Here is a 22,312-nt window from a genome sequence, read left to right on the forward strand (position 1 = left end):
ACCTCTGAGGTACAAGTAGGTTATAGGAGACACAGGAAAGTTCAGCAAGTTTTGGCATTCTCAGATTTATTATTCACATTTTCAGGTATCATCTGAATTTTGAGCTATCCTCGGGGAAGGGACACCATTCTATTGAGACTGTCTGTCCACTTAGCAGGTATAAGGCACCCTTCTCTCCATCTTCTGTCCAGCATCTGCATCCTAATAGGTATTTTCTACTCAGCCCTACACTTGCTTCTAGGATACTTTAAGAGTTTGAGGATTTGGGGAACACATCTTCTTCTTTTTCTTTTTTTTGAGGCAGAATCTCGCTCTGTCACCCAGGTTGGAGTACTGTGCTGAGATCCTGGTCACTGCAAGCTCCGCCTCCTGGGTTCACGCCATTCTGCCTCAGCCTCCTGAGTAGCTGGGACTACAGGCGCCTGCTACCACGCCTGGCTAATTTTTTGTATTTTTAGTAGAGACGTGGTTTCATCGTGTTCACCAGGATGGTCTTCATTTCCTGACCTTGTGATCTGCCCACCTCGGCCTCCCAAAGTGCTAGCATTACAGGCGTGAGCCACCGTGCCTGGTGTCCCTTTTTTTTTTTTTTTTTTTTTAACTGTGACTCATGGTATACTTTTATTTCCTAGCATACATATATGTAAACTGAATAATGACTCTTACCCTTACTATATGACACATATTTTCTATTATTTCAACTAAATGTGTCACAGAACGCTTTTGAAGAAAAATCCTAATTCATAATCTCAGAACCATGTCTTTCAAAGCACTCAGCATATTTTTTATGATTATTGGGTTAGTATCTACCTTCCTGATTGCCTGTATTCTGTATGAGGTTAGGAAGTATTTGGTATTTTGGTTAGCTTTAATAGGCACTTAAACATTTGGAATGAAATATATAAATTGGTTGATAAGTACTTTTCCTTGTAGCGCTTATCACAATTGTCTCTAATGACTCTGTTATAATCATTAAGCTTCTTCACTCTAAACTCCAGGAGGTCAGGAATCCTGTCTGTTCACCCCTTCTTACATCCCTAGCACCTAACCACAGTACCTGGAAAATGGTAAATAAAAAATCATTTCCCAAAGAACATAATTTAAATCCTGGTATCCAGACTGTGGCCAGCATGAATTAACAAAGCTGAGGAAAGTGTCCACTGTTCTACACAGTTATGCACTCTAACACCACTTGCCTCAGAGACCTTAATTTTTGCTTTGGAGGCTATGAAAAACCAAATTTATTCCAAAAGGCAAATCAACTCTGCCATGGAAACATACTCTTCATGTGTGGCCCAGAAACGGCAAGCCAGGAACGACTCTGTGGATTCACAAAAAGGTAAACGACTCATCATCCGGAAATAGCTTATAGGTTCTAAACATTAAAAAAAATGTGGGACAAATAGGTGACAAAAAGCAAATTTAGTTGATAATGTCTCATTTAATCACTATTCCATAAATCACTATTTCAGAGCGTTCACATTCCTTTCATATATTGCATATTATACTTATTTAAATGGAATAAGATATACTTTGTACTTACCTTGTAAAATCCAGGAGAGCTTCCCTGCAGACAAAGCATGTGTAAGTGAATAGCTACAACAGATGGTATAAGCCTAAGCTTCTTGTTACAAATGTCACATGGGCATAGGAGCATGAATGGTTTTAGGGTGATTAAGTTGGTTGGCTTGTAGAAGCAAATTCTTTGACATCATAAACTCAGCCACTTGGGCTAAATACCCTTAGTATTTAAGAACTAATCTCTTACTCTCATAGCTTTCTAATCTTCTCTGTATTTACCGAATTTATTAAAAACAAATGCTTTTGTACAGTTTTTCTTTTAAAAAGTATTCCAGTTAGTAATTGAAGAATGACAGAATTAAACTACCACTATTTTTGACTCCCCTCCCCATCAATGAATGAATCTAGCTCTTATCAGTGGCCGCTAACATCACAAAAAAAGCCAAGACATTAGTGCCTCCTGACTGGAAGTACACATCATGTCTGTGAAGTATTCCTGCCAGAAAATTCCAATCTAAATGTGATCAAGCCTCTAGATCAGCACTATCCAACTGAAACATGTGATCCACATATGTAATTGCCCATCTCAACTCAAATAGATCATTTCAAGTGCTCAATAGCTGAATATGGCTACTATATTGGACAGTACAGCTCTGTGTAACTACTAAATTACAGTATATACGAGAACAGAGGGACACAGCATCACAAGGTTGCAAACAACAGTGTATGGATTCTATTTAGATCCTAATTTGAACAAAATGTAAAACACATTTATGAGAGGGCAACTTGAACAATGACTGGATGTTTGTGATATTAAGGAGTTGTTATTCATTTATTTAGATGTGATAATGGTCCTGTGGTTAGATTTTTTTTTAAATCGCTTAAAGCTACATAATGAAATATTTACGGATGACGTAACTTGATGCCTGAGATTGACTCCAAAATAATCCAGGGTGAGTGGAGGATGCACAGATGAAACAAGATTGGCCATGAGCTGATAATGACTTGAAGCTGGATGATGGGTACATGGAAAAAAATCATTGTACTATTCTCTTTATTTTTTAATGTATTTGAAATTTTCCCAAGTAAAAAAAAAAAAAAAAAGACCGTGGGATAAGATTACAGTAACACTGCTCATATTCTTGAAAGTACAGTTCATTAAAGACACTACCATGAGTCTCTCTAAACCTGAAAGAACCAGTGACTGCTGCCACCACCACTACACAGGTAATAAACCAGGAAAATCTCACAAATAAATACCAAACAACAACTTTTTTTTTTTAAATTTTGTTTTGAGACAGAGTCTCATTCTGTTGCCCAGACTAGAGTACAATGGCGTGATCTCGGCTCACTGCAACCTCCGCCTCCTGGTTTCAAGTGGTTCTCCTGCCTCAGCCTCCCAAGTAGCTGGGATTACAGGCACCTGCCATCATGCCTGGCTAATTTTTGTATTTTTAGTAGAGATGGGATTTCACCATGTTGGCCAGGCAAGTCTTCAACTCCCGACCTCAGGTGATCCACCTGCCTCGGCCTCCCAAAGTGCTGGGATGACAGGTGTGAGTCACCACACCCGGCCTGCTCACTCTATTAAAACCTTGCAAGGGCCAAAAGGAAAAGGGATTTTCTTTTTCTCCATCTGTGGCTAAATGCCACCTTCTTGGGTTCTGCTGCCTGAGTTTTCCTGAGTCCCTGTAGCACATTCCCTGCCCTCACAGCAGATGTCTTAGTGGCAAGGCTGTCCAGACACCAAACACACATTGTACAATTCACCTTATTTCTACTCTTCCTGCATCTCATCAGAGAGCAAATGGTGGAGATATCTAACCAAAAGGCACACAGGATTGTGGAGTTCCACGAGGGTAATCATATCAGATTTTAGGATTTATGAACGTAGACATAAATTTTGGAGACATGTGGCTCTCATTCCCTATCTGTTAACTCTATATAATGTATAAATTAATGCAAATTAAACAACAGAAAAGGGACAAAGGCATTAGTATCTCACACCCAAAAGCTTCCAACTACAGTACATTAACATTATTTCCAAAATTGACAGTATCTTTACCAATCCAGACGTGGATTTTGCAGATAAAGTTTGACATTTAAGATTCACATTCCTGGCCGGGCGCAGTGGCTCACGCCTGTAATCCCTGCACTTTGGGAGGCCGAGGCGGGCGGATCACGAGGTCAGGAGATCGAGACCATCCTGGCTAACACGGTGAAACCCCGTCTCTACTAAAATACAAAAAAAAAATTAGCCGGGCGCGGTGGCAGGCGCCTGTAGTCCCAGCTACTCGGGAGGCTGAGGCAGGAGAATGGCGCGAACCCGGGAGGCGGAGCTTGCAGTGAGCCGAGATGGTGCCACTGCACTCCAGCCTGGGCAACAGAGTGAAGACTCCGCCTCAAAAAAAAAAAAAAAAAAAAAAAAAAGATTCACATTCCTGTAACAAATGCCTGCTTAATAAATTTGAATTTTTGAATGAAAATACGTTTCATCAATGTGAAAGTGTGTGCTAAGTGATTTGGAAGGCAACAAATTGGCAGCAAAGACACAAACTAAAAAATAAAATGATTTTTATTTAGTTTTTTGGAAATATAACAAAATAATTGGCAAAAACTAAATCAAAACAGAACCAAAAAAAGACACGTTATGTGAGTGATCATCTCCAAGCACAACAGCATTTATTAATGAATATAAAAAATATATTTTATTATTTGTATTTGCTTTTCCCCCAGATTTGACTACATGGATAGTTTTAGAAGCTTGAATTCCTAAGATAATTCCACAGCTACACTGGCTCCTACAATGTGACTGAGTGAGGTTAGGGAAATATCCTTGGGGATTCTGAACAATTAGACCCTTAGAAACTTAAAAATAACAGGTGCTTTCATTAGGATCCTTCTAACATGGAAAAAATACAGCCATTGTCCATTAAAACACAATCCAATTTGGGTACTCTTCAGGTTTTCTAAGTACCCCACCTGAATAATAAGACTAGGCCACCATATTTTCTGGCAACCCAGCCTACAGTCACTGCCATCTTCCTAATTAGCAGTCTCCCAAGCTGCACCAAAACTGGGATTAACAAAACTGAAGATAACATGTTTTTGACCTTTCTTCCTAGAAGTAACACGTTTTTGACCTTTCTTCCTAGAAGTCAAAGGGCTTTTCAGGTAGGAAAGGTCAGGAGGTTTTGCATCAAGCTTGCCTTCACACTCACTATTAGTGGAAGGGCTGTGAAATCTACCCATTGCACACCTGTATTCAGTGTTTGAGTGTACTTACCCTTCAACACACAAGGAAGTTAGAGTAAATTAGTCACTTGGGACCAAGCCCCTCAAAACAGAGGCAAATTTGGTGAACCCAGGTCATTCACTGCCTGTGGTAAAAACTTCAGTTCACCTAAGTCCTTTCTTGAAGAACCACATTAATCTGATTTAAGAGGCACCTCTGGCCAGCACAGAGCACAGAAGGAAAGCGTAACTTCAGGGTAGGGGAATGCCACATGGAATTCAGAAGTTGCAGTTTAGTCTACAGCAAAAGATGGCACCATCGCTAATATTTAGAGCTGGAAAGAGCGTTGGCTGGACCACACTCCTGAAGCATCTTTACTAATGCAGCTTAACAGCAGTTGCCCAGATGTCGTTGCTGGGGAGCGGGGGAAGGACCCATCCTTGGGGAACGAAGTTGCCTTTGGGATGATCGGATGGCACCAGGTACTGATCCCAATCATGCCTTAATAAGAACATTATAGAACAACTATTTATTTCTGTTTTATTTCAAATAAGATGTTCAGCAACTACATATTCTAAGACTTAGCTTTCAAATGACTGATATATTAACCTATTACAGAACTTGATTTCTAGGAATCAAGAATATGACTACATTTCTTAAATGTACACATAAAAGGAGGAAAAACTCTGAAGAACTTATAGCCTTATGGATAACCTAATAATAAAGTCAATCCTCATTATTTACAGATTCTGTATTTGCATATGTGCCTACTAACTAAAATTTATTTGTAGCCCCCAAATCATCACTTGTAGCTCTTTCACGGATACTCGTAGACACACAGAGTGGCAAAAAAATCTGAGTCATGAAAATGAACTGTTCCCAGCTGAGATCAAAGAAGGCAATACTTACTCTGCTTTCTTGTTTTCAGCGCATACTATTAATATAAATGGGTTCTTTTCTCTATTTAGTGCCACATTTTCCATATTTTTGCGCTTTTTACTGACGACTTTACTGTTTAAAATGGCCCTAAGTGTAGTGTTCCTAACGGCAAGAAGGCCATGATGTGCTTTGTGGAGAAAGTGTGTTAGGTAAGCTTCATTTAGGCATGAGGTAGAGTATTATTAGTCGTGAGTTCAATGTTAGTAAATCAACAACATATATTAAATAAGGTGTCTTTAACACAAACACACATACAACAAGGTATTCATCAGCTGACAAAAACATTGTGACCAGAGGCTCCCAGGAATCTACCTAACCCTGTGCTTCCGTTAGGAGTGATGTTCAGTATTCTGAAATCAGTGTTTGCAGTGACTTTAGAGAATATAGCTGTCATGAAAAATGAGAATCAACTGTACTTATGTTTAAAAGCTAAAACTTGTATATTAGCAAAAAATAAACTTTTCCTAGAACATGAACTTGATATGCTAAAGAGCATTCTTTCATGAGAATCACAAACAGCTGAGGTTTTAGAAGGGACATCTGAGATCACTTAGTTCAGTGATTTTCAAATCACACTTTGAAAACCCCTAGGCCCCAAGCAAGTGTTTATGGGAGTCTAGAAATAACAAAGTGCTTCTAGGCAACAACAGATTTATACTGCCTCGGGAACCCATTCATTCCATTTATCTTACATAGTGTTTCCTCAAAGACTGCATTTTGGAAGAGTGCTTCTGCTCAAGTTTGAAGTCCACAGTCTAGTCCACTGTCTTCATTTTATAGGTGAGGAAAGGGAGACCCAGAGAGCTGAAAACTCTGCCTAGCTCCTTAAGAACTGCAGATTCAGATGTGCCTCCTTGTTCCCAAGTTTCTGGGCTTTGACCTGTAAGATCTCAGAAGTCAGCATGGGTCTTAAACCGTCTCCACAGGCAAGTACATAGTGGAGGGTTTCTTTTTCCTGGGTCTGGTTAGCACCCGAAGATAATTTGGAAAAGGAAACCAATGCTTTAAATCAACGTAACAGCTATAATATCTATAACATGAGATAATACAGCAAGTCACAACCTGAGTTTGTTTCTTCGCCTATAAAAATAGGGACATCAACTTCTCAAGGATTAATGACGACTAAACAACATGTATGCAGCATCCTTGAATATGGAAACATTATAAACCCATAATTTTTTTTAAGTTCCCTATGAAACTTAAAAAAAAGACAGTAATAAACCTAAACAATGTAAGCACTTCTTCAAGTGCTTCTTGCTACCTAAGGGAAAGACAACATGGAGAGCCTGCCCCTCTGACCTGATCTGGATGAGCGCTGGTAGGGAGTGCTCAGCTTGGAGGTAATATTGTCGGAAAGGCTCCAAGAGGTGAGCAAGTGGGAACTCGTCTGAAAGAGAAAAGCACAATACCATGTTATCATGCTTGATATCCACAACGTATTTCTCAAGGCAAGGTGACTGAGCCTATGATTATGACAGAATGAGCAAATGTGTTTCATCTGTATCCATGAGTTCTATGACATAGAATTGCAAATCTGGAAGGTGTCATTTGCTGCCTACTACCTCTTAGCTTGAGTTCACCCATGATAAGAAGAGCTGTCAATCTAGTATTTTCATTTTCTCCACTGGTTATAGAGCAACATACCTGGATCCCCAAACAACTTGGACTCAATTTCACGTTTCTGAAGTAAAATTTTCTCTTTTTCTTTTCTTTGTTTCTTTTCTAATTCTCTTTTCCTCTCTTCCTCTTGTTCTCCTTCCAGCATAACTCTGAGGGCTCTCTCTTCAGCTTCATATAGTTCAGAGCGCTTTTTAATGAGTTTTCTCAGTCGCTGAAGATGGTGCTCAAAAGTCTCATCTGCTGAGGCTGGAGGACAAACCCCTGGGCAGAAAGAACAAATTGGCATTTTATTTATTTATTTATTGAGATCAGGCCTCACTCTATCACCTAGGCTGGAGTACAAGTGGTGTGATCATAGCTCACTGCAACTTCAAACTCCTGGGCTCAAGCAATCCTCCCACCTTGGCTTCCCAAGTAGCTACAACTACAGGTGTGCACCACCATGCATGGCTTTTTCTTTTTTCTTTTTTTTTTGAGACAGGGTCTCACTCTGTTGCCCAGGCTGGAGTGCAATAGCATGATCAGGACTCACTGCAGCCTCGACCTCCTGAGACCAAGAGATCTTCCCACCTCAGCCTCCCAAGTAGCTGGGACTACAGGCATGTGCCACCACATCTAGCCAATTTTTTTTATCTTTGTAGAGACAGGGTCTCCCTATGTTTCTCAAGCTGGTCTTAAACTCCTGGTCAAGCAATCCTCCTGCCTTGGCCTCCCACAGTGCTGGGATTACAGGCATGAGCCACTGTGCCTGGCCCTACCTACGAATTTGTAAAGTTTTTGTATGAGGTCTCACAAGGTCAGGAGATCGAGACCATCCTGGCTAACACGATGAAACCCTGTCTCTACTAAAAATACAAAAAATTAGCCGGGCATGGTGGCGGGTACCTGTAGTCCCAGCTACTCGGGAGGCTGAGGCAGGAGAATGGTGTGAACGCAGAAGGAGGTGGAGCTTGCAGTAAGCAGAGATTGCACCACTGCACTCCAACCTGGGTGACAGAATGAGACTTTATCTCCCAAAAAAAAAAAAAAAAAAAAAAAGTTTTGTATGAGGTCTTGCTATGTTGCCTAGGCTAATCTCCAACTCCTGGCCGCAAGCAATCTACCAGCTTGGCTTCCCAAAGTGAGCCACTGCATCCAGCCCAAATGGCCTTTTACACACTTTTTCTTATCACAAAATCTGCGTTATAATGAGCAGGTTCAAAGTCCTACCTACAGTATGTATCGATTAAAATTTGGAAATCCAATCTTTAAGGCTCAATTTGATGTTTTTGAGTATTCAATTACTCTGACCCTACCCTGACTTTCTCAACTCGTCCCTCTGGATCACACCACTTAATCTCTGATTTTATTTCTTTTCCTTTTTTTTTTTGAGACTGAGTTTCACTCTTGTTGCCCAGACTGGAGTGCAATGGCGCATCTCAGCTCACCGCAACCTCCGCCTCCTGGGTTCAAACAATTCTCCTGCCTCAGCCTCCCGAGTAGCTGGGATTACAGGCATGTGCCACCACACCTAGTTAATTTTTGTATTTTTGGTAGAGACAGGGTTTCTCCATGTTGGTCAGGCTGGTCTCAAACTCCCGACCTCAGGTGATCCGGCCGCCTCGGCCTCCCAAAGTGCTAGGATTAAAGGCATGAGCCACCATAACTGGCCTCCACTTTGTTTATTTCTGATAGTCTTGATCCTCCACTTGAAACAGTGAGCTCACTAAAGGGAGGAACTTGTCTTAACTTCATTGTTTGTGAAATTCCCTCAGCATCACTCTGAGTGTGAATTTTGGGAGTGCACACTTTGATAGGGAGGAAGATACACTTAACCAACCACACTGACCTTGCAGTCTGCTGCTGACAGTAGGCTGACCAACTGTTTTGGTTTGCCCGCATGTAGCACTGGAAGCCCCATGTCCCAGTAAAACTGGATGGTTATTATCCTGATTTAACTATGAGATCAGCTAACACTATAGCCAACATATCTAAAGCCACAGCTGGGAAAATAGTCTGGTTATTAGGTGATATCAAAGAATTATTGTTAATTTTTTTGGTGTGACAATGGTATCATAGATGATGATGAGTATGTATTCTATTTTTGTACATGTGAGAAATTTTTCATAAAGTTTCATAAGAAAAAAAGATTTTAATTTAATGAATACTTGAGTGGACTGCAATTCTGTACTCACTACCATAATTTCCCTACAATACAAAAGCTGCTAGGTGAATCAATGTAGGGTGATGTGGGTGTGATCTATCCTGTCAGTCCTTGAAGATTTTAAAGGAAAATACATTACCCATGCATTTTAGCAATACCAGATACAGGGCCAGGTGTGGTGGCTCACACCTGTAAACTTAGCACTTTGGGAGACTGAGGCAAGCAGATTGCCTGAGCTCAGGAGTTCGAGACCAGCCTGACCAACATGGTGAAACCCCATATCCACTAAAAATACAAAAAAATTAGCCAGGCATGGTGGTGTATGCCTGTAGTTCCAGCTACTCAGGAGGCTAAGCCAGAAGAATCGCCTGAAACCAGGAGGTGGAGGCTGCAGTGAGCCAAGAACATGCCACTGCACTCTGGCCTGGGTGATAGAGCGAGACTCTTATCTCCAAAAAAAAAAAAAAAAAAAAAAAATTAAAAAAAAAAAGAATACCAGATACAAGAAAGGAAAAAAAAAAACCCTAATCCCATTACCATAATCAACCATTTTATACTTTCCCACGTTCTCTTGAGGTCTTTTTGTCCATGTATTAGCAACTTCATATAGTTCAACGTTATATATATGTAATTTCCACTTCTCCCTGTTGATTCTGTACATTCTTCTCCAATCTTCGTAATTATTTAACAGCTGTATCCTATTTCATCAAATCAATGCACTAGAATATACTTATCAAGTTCCCTACTCCTGGACACCTAAAAGTTATTCCAAATGTCCTGTTACATAGTGATACAATGCATATTCTTGGGCATGTTACTTTTTTCCTTTCTATGGATTTCTCTAAGAAAAATCCTTGGCCGGGCATGGTGGCTCATGCCTGTAATCCCAACACTTTGGGAGGCAGAGCCGGGTGGATCACGAGGTCAGGAGTTTGAGACCAGCCTGGCCAACATGGTGAAACCCTGTCTCTACTAAAAATACAAAAATTAGCCAGGCGTGGTGGCGGGTGCCTGTAATCCCAGCTATTCAGGAGGCTGAGACAGGAGAATCGCTTGAAACCAGGAGTCAGAGGTTGCAGTGAGCTGAGATCATGCCACGGCATTCCAGCCTGGGCAACAAGAGCAAAACTCCATCTCAAAAAGAAAAGAAAAGAAAAGAAAAATTCTCAAGAGTGGAAATGTTTGTGAATACTTACTTTCAAGACTAACAAAATGTGTTCTAAACTGCTTCCTAAAAAAGCTACACATTTGCTCAGTTACCTAACAATTGACACAGAGAAGATAATTAATAGAGACTTCTTCAACGAATGAATGATTTTCAACAAGGTTTTTTTTGTTTGTTTTGTTTTGAGACGGAGTCTCGCTCTGTCACCAGACTGGAGTGCAGTGGCGTGATCTCGCCTCACGGCAACCTCTGACTCCTGGGTTCAAGTGATTCTGCCTCAGCCTCCCAAGTAGCTGGGATTACAGGCATGTGCCACCATGCCCAACTAATGTTTGTATTTTTAGTAGACACAGGGTTTCACCATGTTGGCCAGGATAGTCTTGATCTCTTGACCTCATGATCCTCCCGCCTCGGCCTCCCAAAGTGCTGGGATTACAGGCAAGAGCCACCATGCCTGGACCTTCAACAGGGTTTTAACAATTTATGCTGCAACTTGTGTTATACAATAGTGCCAGCTTTGAGCACTAAATCTTCAGTTTGGGCTGATAAATGGCATAAAATAATGGTTTCTCAAGGTTAGTAGTTCTGTTTCTTGTAAAGTTGTAATTTGGAGGTAGCATTCTTTCCTCCTTCAACCACTACAGCTAAGTGGTTGTGGAACTCACTCTCAAGGCTAACATTTCTCTAGATGATTTTCTCCTAACTGCTTTGCTTCAACAGGTTTCCATTCACTCATTCTCAACTACAGAAACACTATAACTCAAATTTATCTTCTAAGTTGCCAGGCGAATGTTTTTCAAGTATACACAAAATTCTTTTTTTTTTTTTTTTTTTTTTTTGAGACGGAGTCTCGCTGTATCGCCCAGGCTGGAGTGCAGTGGCCGGATCTCAGCTCACTGCAAGCTCCGCCTCCCGGGTTCACGCCATTCTCCTGGCCGGGCGCGGTGGCTCAAGCCTGTAATCCCAGCACTTTGGGAGGCCGAGACGGGCGGATCACGAGGTCAGGAGTTCGAGACCATCCTGGCTAACACGGTGAAACCCCGTCTCTACTAAAAAATACAAAAAACTAGCCGGGCGAGGTGGCGGGCGCCTGTAGTCCCGGCTACTGGGGAGGCTGAGGCAGGAGAATGGCACAAAATTCTTATACGCTGACAAATTTAAACTGTCACTCTGTTTTGCAATAATCTAATGGTTTTGTTTCATTTCTTTACCTTTACAGTAGTAAATACTTTAGATTCTGTAAGCCACACAGTCTCTGTTGCAACTACTAAAATCTGTGTATGGCCAAATACACAGATACTCCATCATCCTATATTAGCCTAAAGACCCCATGAAGAGATGTGGGCTGCTAAGCCCGGGCCACTAACTCACATCTCTCTCTGCCCCTCATTGATCACTCCCTGGTCAACGTAACATATTCCCTCAGAAATGGCACTCCTGGGCAGGGAGTGGTGGCTCACACCTGTAACCCCAGCACTTTGGGAGGGCAAGGTGGGTGGATTACCTGAGGTCAGGAGTTCGAGACCAGCCTGACCAACACGGTGAAACCCCATCTCTACTAAAAAAAATACAAAAATTAGCTGGGTGTGGTGGCACATGCCTGTAATCTCAGCTACTCCGGAGGCTGAGGCAGGAGAATTGCTTGAACCCGGGAGGCGGAGGTTGCAGTGAGCCGAGATTCCACCACTGCACTCCAACCGGGGCAACAAGAGTGAAACTCCGTCTCAAAAAAAAAAAAAAAAAAAGAAAGAAAGAAAAAGAAAAAGGAATAGCACTCCTCACACAATCTTCCTCCTGGAACCTTCTAGGTTCCCTCCACTTCTACCACTCACTGCCCTCCTAGTCCTGCAGCTCCTAGACACGAATGCCTTTGCCTCTATTCCCCTTTAGTCACACGCTTGCAGTCTTGTTCAGTCTTTGGACCTTGGCATTATCAGAAAAACCTTTTTGCTTGTTCAGTCTTAAACTTGATTATTCTCTTCTCCCACTACAACTTTCTCCCTTATAGTACTTTTAGTTCCTTCTCCCCAGAGACCCATTTGGCAGCTTCATCAAAACCTCCAGACCTGATGTATCAGATTCTATCCTTCTGCTACTCCTTTGCCACAAGACTCATGGTCATCCCACAAAGCAAAACCCCAACAACCCCATGCTCTGTGCTCACCCGCCAGCTACAGTACTACTGGAAGAGGTCATTTGATTGTGTGATCCATTGACAATATATGTCAGCTGGACCCACAGCACCCCCTGCAACCATCTTCCACAAGTCTCTGGTTAGCTGTCACCCATTCTTCACAGCAGTTATTTCAAACCTTCAATGCTCTCCTAAAGTCCCACTTCTCTACTGGCGCTCAGCAAACCATTTACCCAGAGAAAAGCCAGCAGGCAGGAAATCCCTCAAATCTGTCCCTGCTTGCACTCATCTGCATCACTACCCATCTTCATCTCCTTCATTTTCATGCTTGTGTAAGATGGTTCCTTCTTCACTTAAGTTAATCCCTCCACCTGGGATGTGAATCATCCTACCTTCCATAGAGCCTTGAGCCATCAACTATTCTTCCTGCTTCTCTCTGACCCTTCCCCTTCTACTTACTCCTCTCAGTCGTTTTTAAAATGCTTAAGTTTTCCCCATGACCCAAAGACACACAACACCCCTCACCATCACCACTACCACACATATGCCAGATACTGATCTTGTTCTTTCCTTTTCTTCACAGGCTATCTTTTAATAAGTTTAATTCTCTGTTTGCTTTTCTTGTATCATATGCATTCTCTAACCTATTGTAGTCTGGCTTCTACCCCCGTCACTCCACTGAAATGCCCCTAGCATAGGTCACGAACGACCAGTTGGATACTAATTCCCACGGATGTTTCTTATTTCTTGATAATAAAAATAATAATATGAAACACGTATATAGCATTTACTATGTGCCAGGGCTGTTTTAAGTACCTTACACATATTTATTAATTTAATCCTCACGACACCCCATGGGAAGGTAATATCATTACTCCCTTTTTGTAGATGAGGAAACCAAGGTTCAGAGAAGTTCAAGTAACCTGTCCAAGTGTATTAGTCCATTCTCACGCTGCCAATAAAGATATACTTGAAACTGGGTAATTTATAAAAGAGGTTTAATTCACTCACAGTTCCACATGGCTGGGGAGGCTTCACAACCATGGCGGAAGGTGAAGGAGGAGTAAAGTCGTATCTTACATGGTGACAGGCAAAGAGGGCGTTTGCAAGGGAACTCTCCTTTATAAATCTATCAGATCTCATGAGACTTATGATCACAAGAACAGCATGTGACCTGTCCCCATGATTCAATTACCTAACATCAGGTCCCTCCCACAACATGTGGGAATTATGGGAGCTACAATTCAAGATGAGATTTGGGTGGGGACACAGCCGAACCATACCACCAAGACTACACAATCTCTCTAAGCACTTGCCACTTTCCAGAAGGAAGCAGGGAGCCTATCTTTTCCTCCCATCTCTCTGACCTCTCTTAGTCTCTTTTTTGCTCTCCTCATCTTCTACCTTGATTTTGACATTCCTTATGATTTTGTCTTTTTGGCCCTCATCTCATGCTGTACAATCTCCTTAAGGTCATTTTGACTCATGGCTACATGCTAATGAACTCTTATCCAGGATGTACCACACACACCTCAAACTCAACAGGTCCCCAACTAAACTTGTCAACCCCAAACCTGTTCCTCCTCCTTTGTTTTCCTTCTTCATTAGAATGGTATCGGTCAGGCACAGTGGCTCACACCTGTAATCTACAACTTTGGGAGGCCAAGTGGGAGAATTGCTTGAGCCCAGGAGTTCGAGATCAGCTTGGGCAACATGGCGAAACCCTATCTCTACAAAAAATTTAAAAATTAGCCAGGTGTGGTGGTGTGCACCTGTAGTCCCTACTACTCAGGAGGCTGAGGAGGGAGGATTGCATGTGCCTGGGAGTATAAGGCTGTAGTGAATTACGATTGCATCACTGCACTTCAGCCTAGGTGACAGTGCAAGACCCTGTCTTTAAAAAAAAAAAAGGAAAAAAAAAAAGCTATCTTCACTTATTCAGTAGGTGAGGCTAGAACCTGGAAGTCATTTCTTTTCCCTTTAGTTCCTGTACTCTGAGTTCCCTAAGTTATTTATTTATACATACATGGGTATATACACGTATACCTTTATTCATTATCTCTCAATTCTTTGACTTGAGAATTATTCACTAATAATTGTGAATTATTGAATTATTCACTATCACTTGAATTATTCACCATCTCTCAATTCTCCTACACTGACATCGCTCAGCTTATGCTTCCATACTATCCGTGCCCAATAGCCTTACCAGTCTCTCTGCCCTTCTCTCTCTCTCCTGGACGCTCCAAAACTTTCTCTGCTCTACTGGCACTGATCTTTGCCATCATTTCACTTAAAAACTTTCAGTGGTTCCCCACAGCTTTAAGTGTGAATGAGAACTCTAGCATGGCCCATAAGACAATTTACAACGTGGTCCTGCTTAAACATCCAGTCTTGTCATTTAGCACTTAGTTGGAGGTGCACACATCTTGAAGAGAGAAGTTAGCTGCTCATTTTAAGTACGCATGCAACCAGCTGCTGCTTACCAAATCATTTTACACTCAAGTCAGTTAAAGCCACAAAGTCTGTTTGTTTCTATAGATCATGATTTTCCTAAAATGTCCTCCTGCTTTTGGACCAAACTGAGGAAGATTAATATTGGGAAATGCTGGTAAATTACTTGGCAGAAGTCTACTGAGCGCTCACCTCATAGAGGATGGGAGGTGAGGGAATATTAAATAGCTCTCAGGTTTTGCTTTCTGGTGAAAAAGAGAGATGAGTAGACAAAGCAGATGCTAACTTCCCTCTGATTTACAAGTGCCCTGAGAGTACCACAATGGAGACATCTGTTTCCAAACAATGGAGGTCTGGATGTGAATTAGCCACTCTAAAGGCTGGTATGCAGAAGCCAATCACTTAGCTGGCAAATGAGCCTGAGTGAATACAAAATGGTCATATTCCAACACAACTTTCTTAAGGGTCTAAAGGAATCCCAGTTTTCATTTATATTTTAAACAACACAGGGGAAATCATTTGTTAGAGTGGCATTTGCTAATTTGTACACTCTCAAATACCTCTGGTGAATACCAAAGGCCTACAATCTACTAAATAAATCAGCATGTGGTCCAAAGCAGGTGCAAGTGAGAAGCAACAGGAGGTTACTTCAGTCCAGATCAGGGAAGGATGAAGGATGCTGCACGTGTATTTGGTTTTGAATAGTGAGATCCTAAAATAGCGAAGATGGGGCCGGGCGCGGTGGCTCAAGCCTGTAATCCCAGCACTTTGGGAGGCCGAGACGGGCGGATCATGAGGTCAGGAGATCGAGACCATCCTGGCTATCATGGTGAAACCCCGTCTCTACTAAAAAATACAAAAAACTAGCCGGGCGAGGTAGCAGGCGCCTGTAGTCCCAGCTACTCAGGAGGCTGAGGCAGGAGAATGGCGTAAACCCGGGAGGCGGAGCTTGCAGTGTGCTGAGATCCGGCCACTGCACTCCAGCCTGGGCGACAGAGCGAGACTCCGTCTCAAAAAAAAAAAAAAAAAAAAAAAAAAAAAAATGGCGAAGATGGGACTGAGGGCCCTCCAGATGAACAGAATGACAACAGCTAAGATCCAGACAGGCAAATGGAAAGCACAACTGGGTAACTTCTAGAAAGCCAGCACGATTGGAACAAATTTCTGTGGAGAAGCTTGAACTGCCTGGCTATAGTGTCTGGTGCTTCCTCCAGAGGCAAGAAGAGACCAGTTACATGCAGGAAAGGTGGGGAAATCCACACAGTCTGCAATCCCTGCCCTATCCAATCATTCATACCTCTTCAAATAGAAATAATTCAGATTTAAAATGTATCTGAAGAAGCATGCCAAGTTTTCAACACTTTCTGGAGCACCCAGTAAGGGTGAAAAGCTTTCACTTTGGCACAAGGCAAAGTTGACTAGCCATGACAAGCCCACTAGGAAGAGTGTGGCCAGAAATGCGGGGGGTAGGAATGATAAGTCAACAGGAAGACAGTGCAGTGGGTTCCCCCACTCGCCTCTCTTTTCAACCTGGGCTACCAAAGGCTAAACATCTTCTGAGGCTTCCTCCTTCAGAAGTTATGACTTACTGCTGACAAACCCAGCTACCCTACAAGGTGAAAATCATGAAGTTTCAAGTATTTTTCCCCCAATAATATTTGGGGTGGAAGGCACTAAAGAAGGGGAAGGGAACAAGGAAAAAAATGCAAAGTCACAGTTACCTTTCCTTGCTGCAGCCTCTTTCCTCAATTTCCTCAATTTCTCCAAAGCCCGAAGAATGTCCACCATTCTTTTGGTATCTGCTTGTTTTTTCCTCACTTCAGATAGTACGCCATCAGCAGCTGCTTTGAGTTCCTGCTCCTGGAGGAGAAACAAAGCCCATGAGACTTCGTATTAGGAACAAACTTACAGCAGAGAATAGCTGCCCAGTGGTTAGATTTTAAAGGATCAGACAGTTTCCAGGTTAAGAGAGACTCTACTGAATCTACATCCCAATTTCCTAGGCCTTGCACAACTCCTCTCTAGCTAAGAGGTTATCCCCCTCCACTGACGGTACAACCTTCATCTTAAAGAGGAACCTCTCCTCTCTGTATCTTCCACATAGCACTGGTTTTGTTTCTTCCTCAGTGTTTCTCAAAGTGCAGTGCAGGAAGCAGGTGTCCAACTTACTTTGTTAAGCTTAGACTCTTGTTAAAAATGCAGACTCCCTAGACTTGAAGATTCATATTCCCAGGGAGGATAAGGAATGTGGCTGAAAAGGCTGAGACCTCTACAAAGGTCTCTTAGTGACAACCTATGTTTGTGCTCCACTGCTCTGAAGTCCTAGGAATCTCTTCCACGTGACAGCTTTTCAAATATCAAAGATTGCTATCCTACTCTTGACTTAGTTCACATACAGACTAAACAACCCCAGTTCCTCAAGCCACTCCTCATTAAGACTCTGTCTCCAACATCCTCATCATGGAAGCTGGGCATAATAACTTGTGTCCCTAGCTATTCCTACTCAGGAGGCTAAGGCGAGAGGATCACTTTGAGACCAGGAGTTCAAAGCTACAGGCTATGACAAACCTACTGCACTCCAGCCTGGGCAACAGAGTGAAACTTTGTATTTTTTTTGAGACAGGGTCTCATTCTGTTGCCCAGGCTGGAGTGCAATAGTGTCATTACAGCATCACCATGCCCAGTTGTTGTTTTTTGTAGAGACGAGGTTTCTCCATTTTGCCCAGGCGGGTCTGGAACTCCTGGGCTCAAGTAATCTGCCTGCCTCAGCCTCCCAAAATGCTAGGATTATAGGAGTGAGTCACTGCACCCGCCCCCAACCCCCCCTTTTTTTTTTTTTTTTTTTGAGATGGAGTCTGTCTGTCGTCCAGGTTGGAGTGTAATGGCGCGATCTCAGCTCACTGCAACCTCTGCCTCCTGGGTTCAAGCGATTCCTGGCCTCAGCCTCCCAAGTAGCTAGGATTACAGGCACCCGCCACCAAACCCGGCTAATTTTTTGTATTTTTAGTATAGACAGGGTTTCACCATGTTGGCCAGGCTGGTCTCCAACTCCTGACCTCAGGTGATCCATCCACCTTGGCCTCCCAAAGTACTGGGATTATAGGTGTTAGCCACCGTGCCCAGCCCTAACCCTGTCTCTTTAAAAAAATAAAATAAATGAAATAAAAAATCCCCACTGTGGGTGGTGGAGAGAATCCTCCTGCCTAAAGTGCTCTCCCCCATCTGTCAAATAAGTGCCTGTAATTCCACCACTACAGTCAACACCAAGCTGTTTCACTTCTCTGTTTGGATTACTCTGTTTCCCTGGAACTGCATCTATTACCTTCACCTGGTTGACTTTTCCTTTAAGACTCAGCTTATAGCCAGGAGTGGTGGGTGTGCGCCTGTAATTCCAGCTACTCAGGAGGCTGAGGCAGGATAATCACTTTAACCTGGGAGGCGGAGATTGCAGTAAGCCGAGACCACACTACTGCACTCCAGTCCAGGCAACAGTGGGAGACTCTGTCTCCAAAAAAAAAAAAAAAAAAAAAAGACTCAGCTTAGTGTCATTACATCATTTGGGAAGCATTCCCTCAGTAAATTAGATGTCCTTTCTTGGGCTTTTACAGCACCTACAGTTGAATTCCTAACACACACTACGCTATACTGACATGATCTCCCACAGATCTCTAAGCCGGGGGTCAACAAACCCCAAGTCACGGATGGAAACCAGTCCATGGCCTATTAGGAACCAGATCACACAGCAAAAGATGAGGCAGGTGAGCAAGTGAAGTTTCATCTCTATTTACAGCCACTTCCCCATTGCTTGTATTACCGCCTGAGCTCCGCCTCCTGTCAGATCAGCAACAGGAGCATTAGATGCTCATAGTAGCACAAAAAAGTGAACTGCGCATGGGAGGGATCTAGGTTGTGGGCTCCTTATGGAGAATCTAAAGCCTGATGATCTGTCACTGTCTCCTATCACTCCCAGATGTGACTGTCTAGTTGCAGGAAAACAAGCTCAGGGCTCCCACTGTTTCTACATTATGGTGAGTTGTATAATTATTTCATTATGTATTACAATGGAATAATAATAGAAATAATGAGGAGGAGGGAAGGGAAACCCAGAGGCACTCAAAGGTAATGAAAATGCCTTAGACTGCCGGGTGCAGTGGCTCATGCCTATAATCCCAGCACTCTGGGAGGCAGAGGCAGGTGGATCACCTGAGGTCAGGAGTTCAAGACCAGTCTAACCAACATGGAGAAACCCTGTCTCTACTAAAAATATACAATTAGCCGGGGTGTAGTGGCGCATGCCTGTAAGTCTAGCCACTCAGGAGGCTGAAGCAGGAGAATCGCTTGAACACGGGAGGTGGAGGTTGTGGTGAGCCTAGATTGTGCCATTGCACTCCAGCCTGGGCAACAAGAGCAAAACTCTGTCTCAAAAAAATAAAAAAAGAAAAAATTTAAAAAAGAAAATGCCTTAGAGAACTATCTGAACAATTTTCAGTTTTACCCTGGCCCTAAAGAGGCTGAGATCAACACGCTTTGGAATTAGACAACTTGGGATCAAATATGGGAAACTGCCACAAACTGGTTGTGTGACTGTTGGCAAGTTAACCTCTCTATGCCTCAACTTCCTAACCTGTAAAATTAGCATAATACTTCCTACTTCTCAAGGCTGTTATAAAGATTCAAGATCTGGTATATGTAACGACCTTAGCACAGCTCCTAGTATATATAGTAAATGCTCCGAAACACTATTGCTGAACCTGGGGATACATGGTTTGAAACTTGTAAACAAAGGAATCCTCGGGGAATCACTATTGCCCCATCAGCTAATTAGAGTATATATATATTCCTTGAGGTAGGGTCCTGAAGCTCTCTTTTTATTTTTTTTGAGACAGTCTTGCTCTGTCGCCCAGGCTGGAGTGCAGTGGTGTGATCTCAGCTTACTGCAATCTCCACCTCCCGAGTTCAAGCGATTCTCCTGTCTCGGCCTCCCGAGTAGCTGGGATTTCAGGCGCCCGCTACCAGGCATGGCTAATTTTTATATTTTTAGTAGAGACGGGGTTTCACCATCTTGGCCAGGCTGGCCTTGAACTCCTGACCTCGTGATCCACCCGCCTCAGCCTCCCAAAGTGCTGGGATTACAGGCGTGGGCCACCGCGCCCGGCCTATATTTTGTATTCTTAAAATCACCTAGGGCAGCACAAGACACAAGGAACTAGACACTTACTGGTTTTGAAAGTAAGTGGACAATGTTGTAGCAGGATAGAGGAGACCCGTCATTCGTTCAATGCCACTGTGTAATCCTATACTTTGTGTTTACAGGACTTTACAGTGCACCTGAACTTTTGTGTACATCATTAACACATAATTAACATGGTGGTATGAGGTGGGAAGGTTAGCTGTCGCTTCATTTTGCGCGTAAGGACAGAGGCTTAGCCCTGGGAAATGGAAGTTTAAAGCCTCCTGGTGCTCCAGGTTCCAACCACCACCACTCCTACCCCCATGCGCGGCCGCTGCTCTCACCCGCTTCTTCTCCTCCACCTCCTGCACACACTTCACCCTCCAGCGGTCAATCTCCTGCTCGCGTTCCACTGCCCGCGCGGCCTCTGCCTCCCGCTCGGCCTCGCGTTCCCGGGCCCTCTCGCGAAGCCGCAGCCGGCGGCGCCGGACCCTCTCCAGCCTCCTCCGCGCCTCGCCCACATAGGCAGCCTGGGTCAACGGCTGTAGCCGCTCGGCCAGTTCCGCGCGCAGCGGCCCCGCCTGGGAATACAACAAGGCCCAGGCCGCGCCGTCGGCTTCGGCCTCGCGCAGGGCCTGGCTCAGGCCGCGCAGCCGTCGCACCAGGCGCAGAGCCCCGCGCAATCGCGCTCGCACTTCGCCAAGGCTGGGCCCAGCGTGCGTGCGCTGGGGCACCGGACAGCCCGCCCGCCGCGGGGTCCCGAACACCGCCTCCAGCCACTGCCGGTCGCGCAGGCGCTGGAGGGCCGCATCCCCTAGCACGTCGGCCGGCGGCGGCGGCGCCTCAGGCCAGCGCGAGCTCCAAGGCGGCCCCGGACCGGGAGGCGGCGGCCGCGGTCGCTCGCCGGCGTCGGTCCCCGGGAAGGGCCGGCACTGGGGCGGCGGAGGAGGCAGCGGCGGTGGTGGCACCGGGTAGAAGGCGCCAGCGCCGCCGCCGCCGCCGCCGCGGGAGGCTTCCGCGGAGGCTCGGGGCTGCAGAGCCAGCGGAGGCTGAAGGAAGGGGGCGGAGGTCCCCGGAAAAGGGCCGGGCCGCTGGGGGAGAGGAGGCGGGAAAGCCGGGGAGGGTAGCGGCGGTGGCGGACAGCCGAAAGGAGCAGGAGGCGGTGGCTGCGGGGGCGGTGGGCCTGGGCGACCTTGGCCGAAAAAGGGTGGCAGAGCCATGTTTTCCACGGAGATGCTTTGAGAAGTGACAGGAATCTGAGTGGTTCCTCATGAGAACCTTCCGGCGGAAGTGACGTTGTTACGACGCGCGGCGTCTGTAGACTTGTCCCTCCGGAAGGCTTCTTGCGTAAGTGGGCAGTGGTTAAACATTCGGTCGTTCAGTTCATAAATACTGTTCTTACTGAGGATCGTAGGTGCAGAGCTATCCGCTGCGCATACAGTGAGACTGAGAGATACAGATCTTCTCTTCATGGAACTACCTGCCTAGTATAACACACTAATCAATCATGGTGAGTATCTTCGAGAAGTTGGAGGTTATCCTGAGTAACTGCAGTTGCAGCTGAGATCTGGAAGATAAATAGTTAAATAGAAAAAGAGAGGGAAGCACAGTGCAGATGGGAACATGTGCAAAGGCCCTAGTAGATAGTGGATTTTTCTTAGAAAAATGAACTATTTTTACCTTTCTCGTTTCCCCCCACCTCCGACTTAGCTCTTTAGGAATGCAATTATAGGGTGGGCGCCGTGGCTCACGCCTGTAATCCCAGCACTTTGGGAGGCCAAGGCAGGCAGGATCGCTTGAGAACTGGAGTTTGAGACCAGTCTGGGCAACATAGCGAAACCCTGTCTCTACTAAAAATATAAAAAAGTAGCCGGGCATGGTAGCGTGCGCCTGTAGTCCCAGCCACTGGGGAGGCAGAGGTGGGAGGATCA

General features: G+C 44.3%; 1 protein-coding gene across 1 annotated transcript; it reads right to left on the bottom strand.

The window, feature by feature from the left end:
• Positions 1 to 4,078: 4,078 nt before the first annotated feature.
• PDCD7 (programmed cell death 7) lies at positions 4,079 to 21,666 on the bottom strand. The gene is made up of 5 exons (XM_008016254.3): positions 20,726 to 21,666; positions 16,933 to 17,071; positions 7,340 to 7,576; positions 6,995 to 7,082; positions 4,079 to 5,257 (listed from the first exon to the last, which is right to left on the bottom strand). Exons 1-5 carry the CDS (start codon positions 21,599 to 21,601, stop codon positions 5,134 to 5,136), a joined length of 1,464 nt encoding a protein of 487 aa, XP_008014445.2. The 5' UTR covers positions 21,602 to 21,666; the 3' UTR covers positions 4,079 to 5,133.
• Positions 21,667 to 22,312: the final 646 nt, after the last annotated feature.

This window comes from Chlorocebus sabaeus, chromosome 26 (genome assembly GCF_047675955.1).
Source record: "Chlorocebus sabaeus isolate Y175 chromosome 26, mChlSab1.0.hap1, whole genome shotgun sequence".
In the NCBI taxonomy this organism is placed as follows: domain Eukaryota; kingdom Metazoa; phylum Chordata; class Mammalia; order Primates; family Cercopithecidae; genus Chlorocebus; species Chlorocebus sabaeus.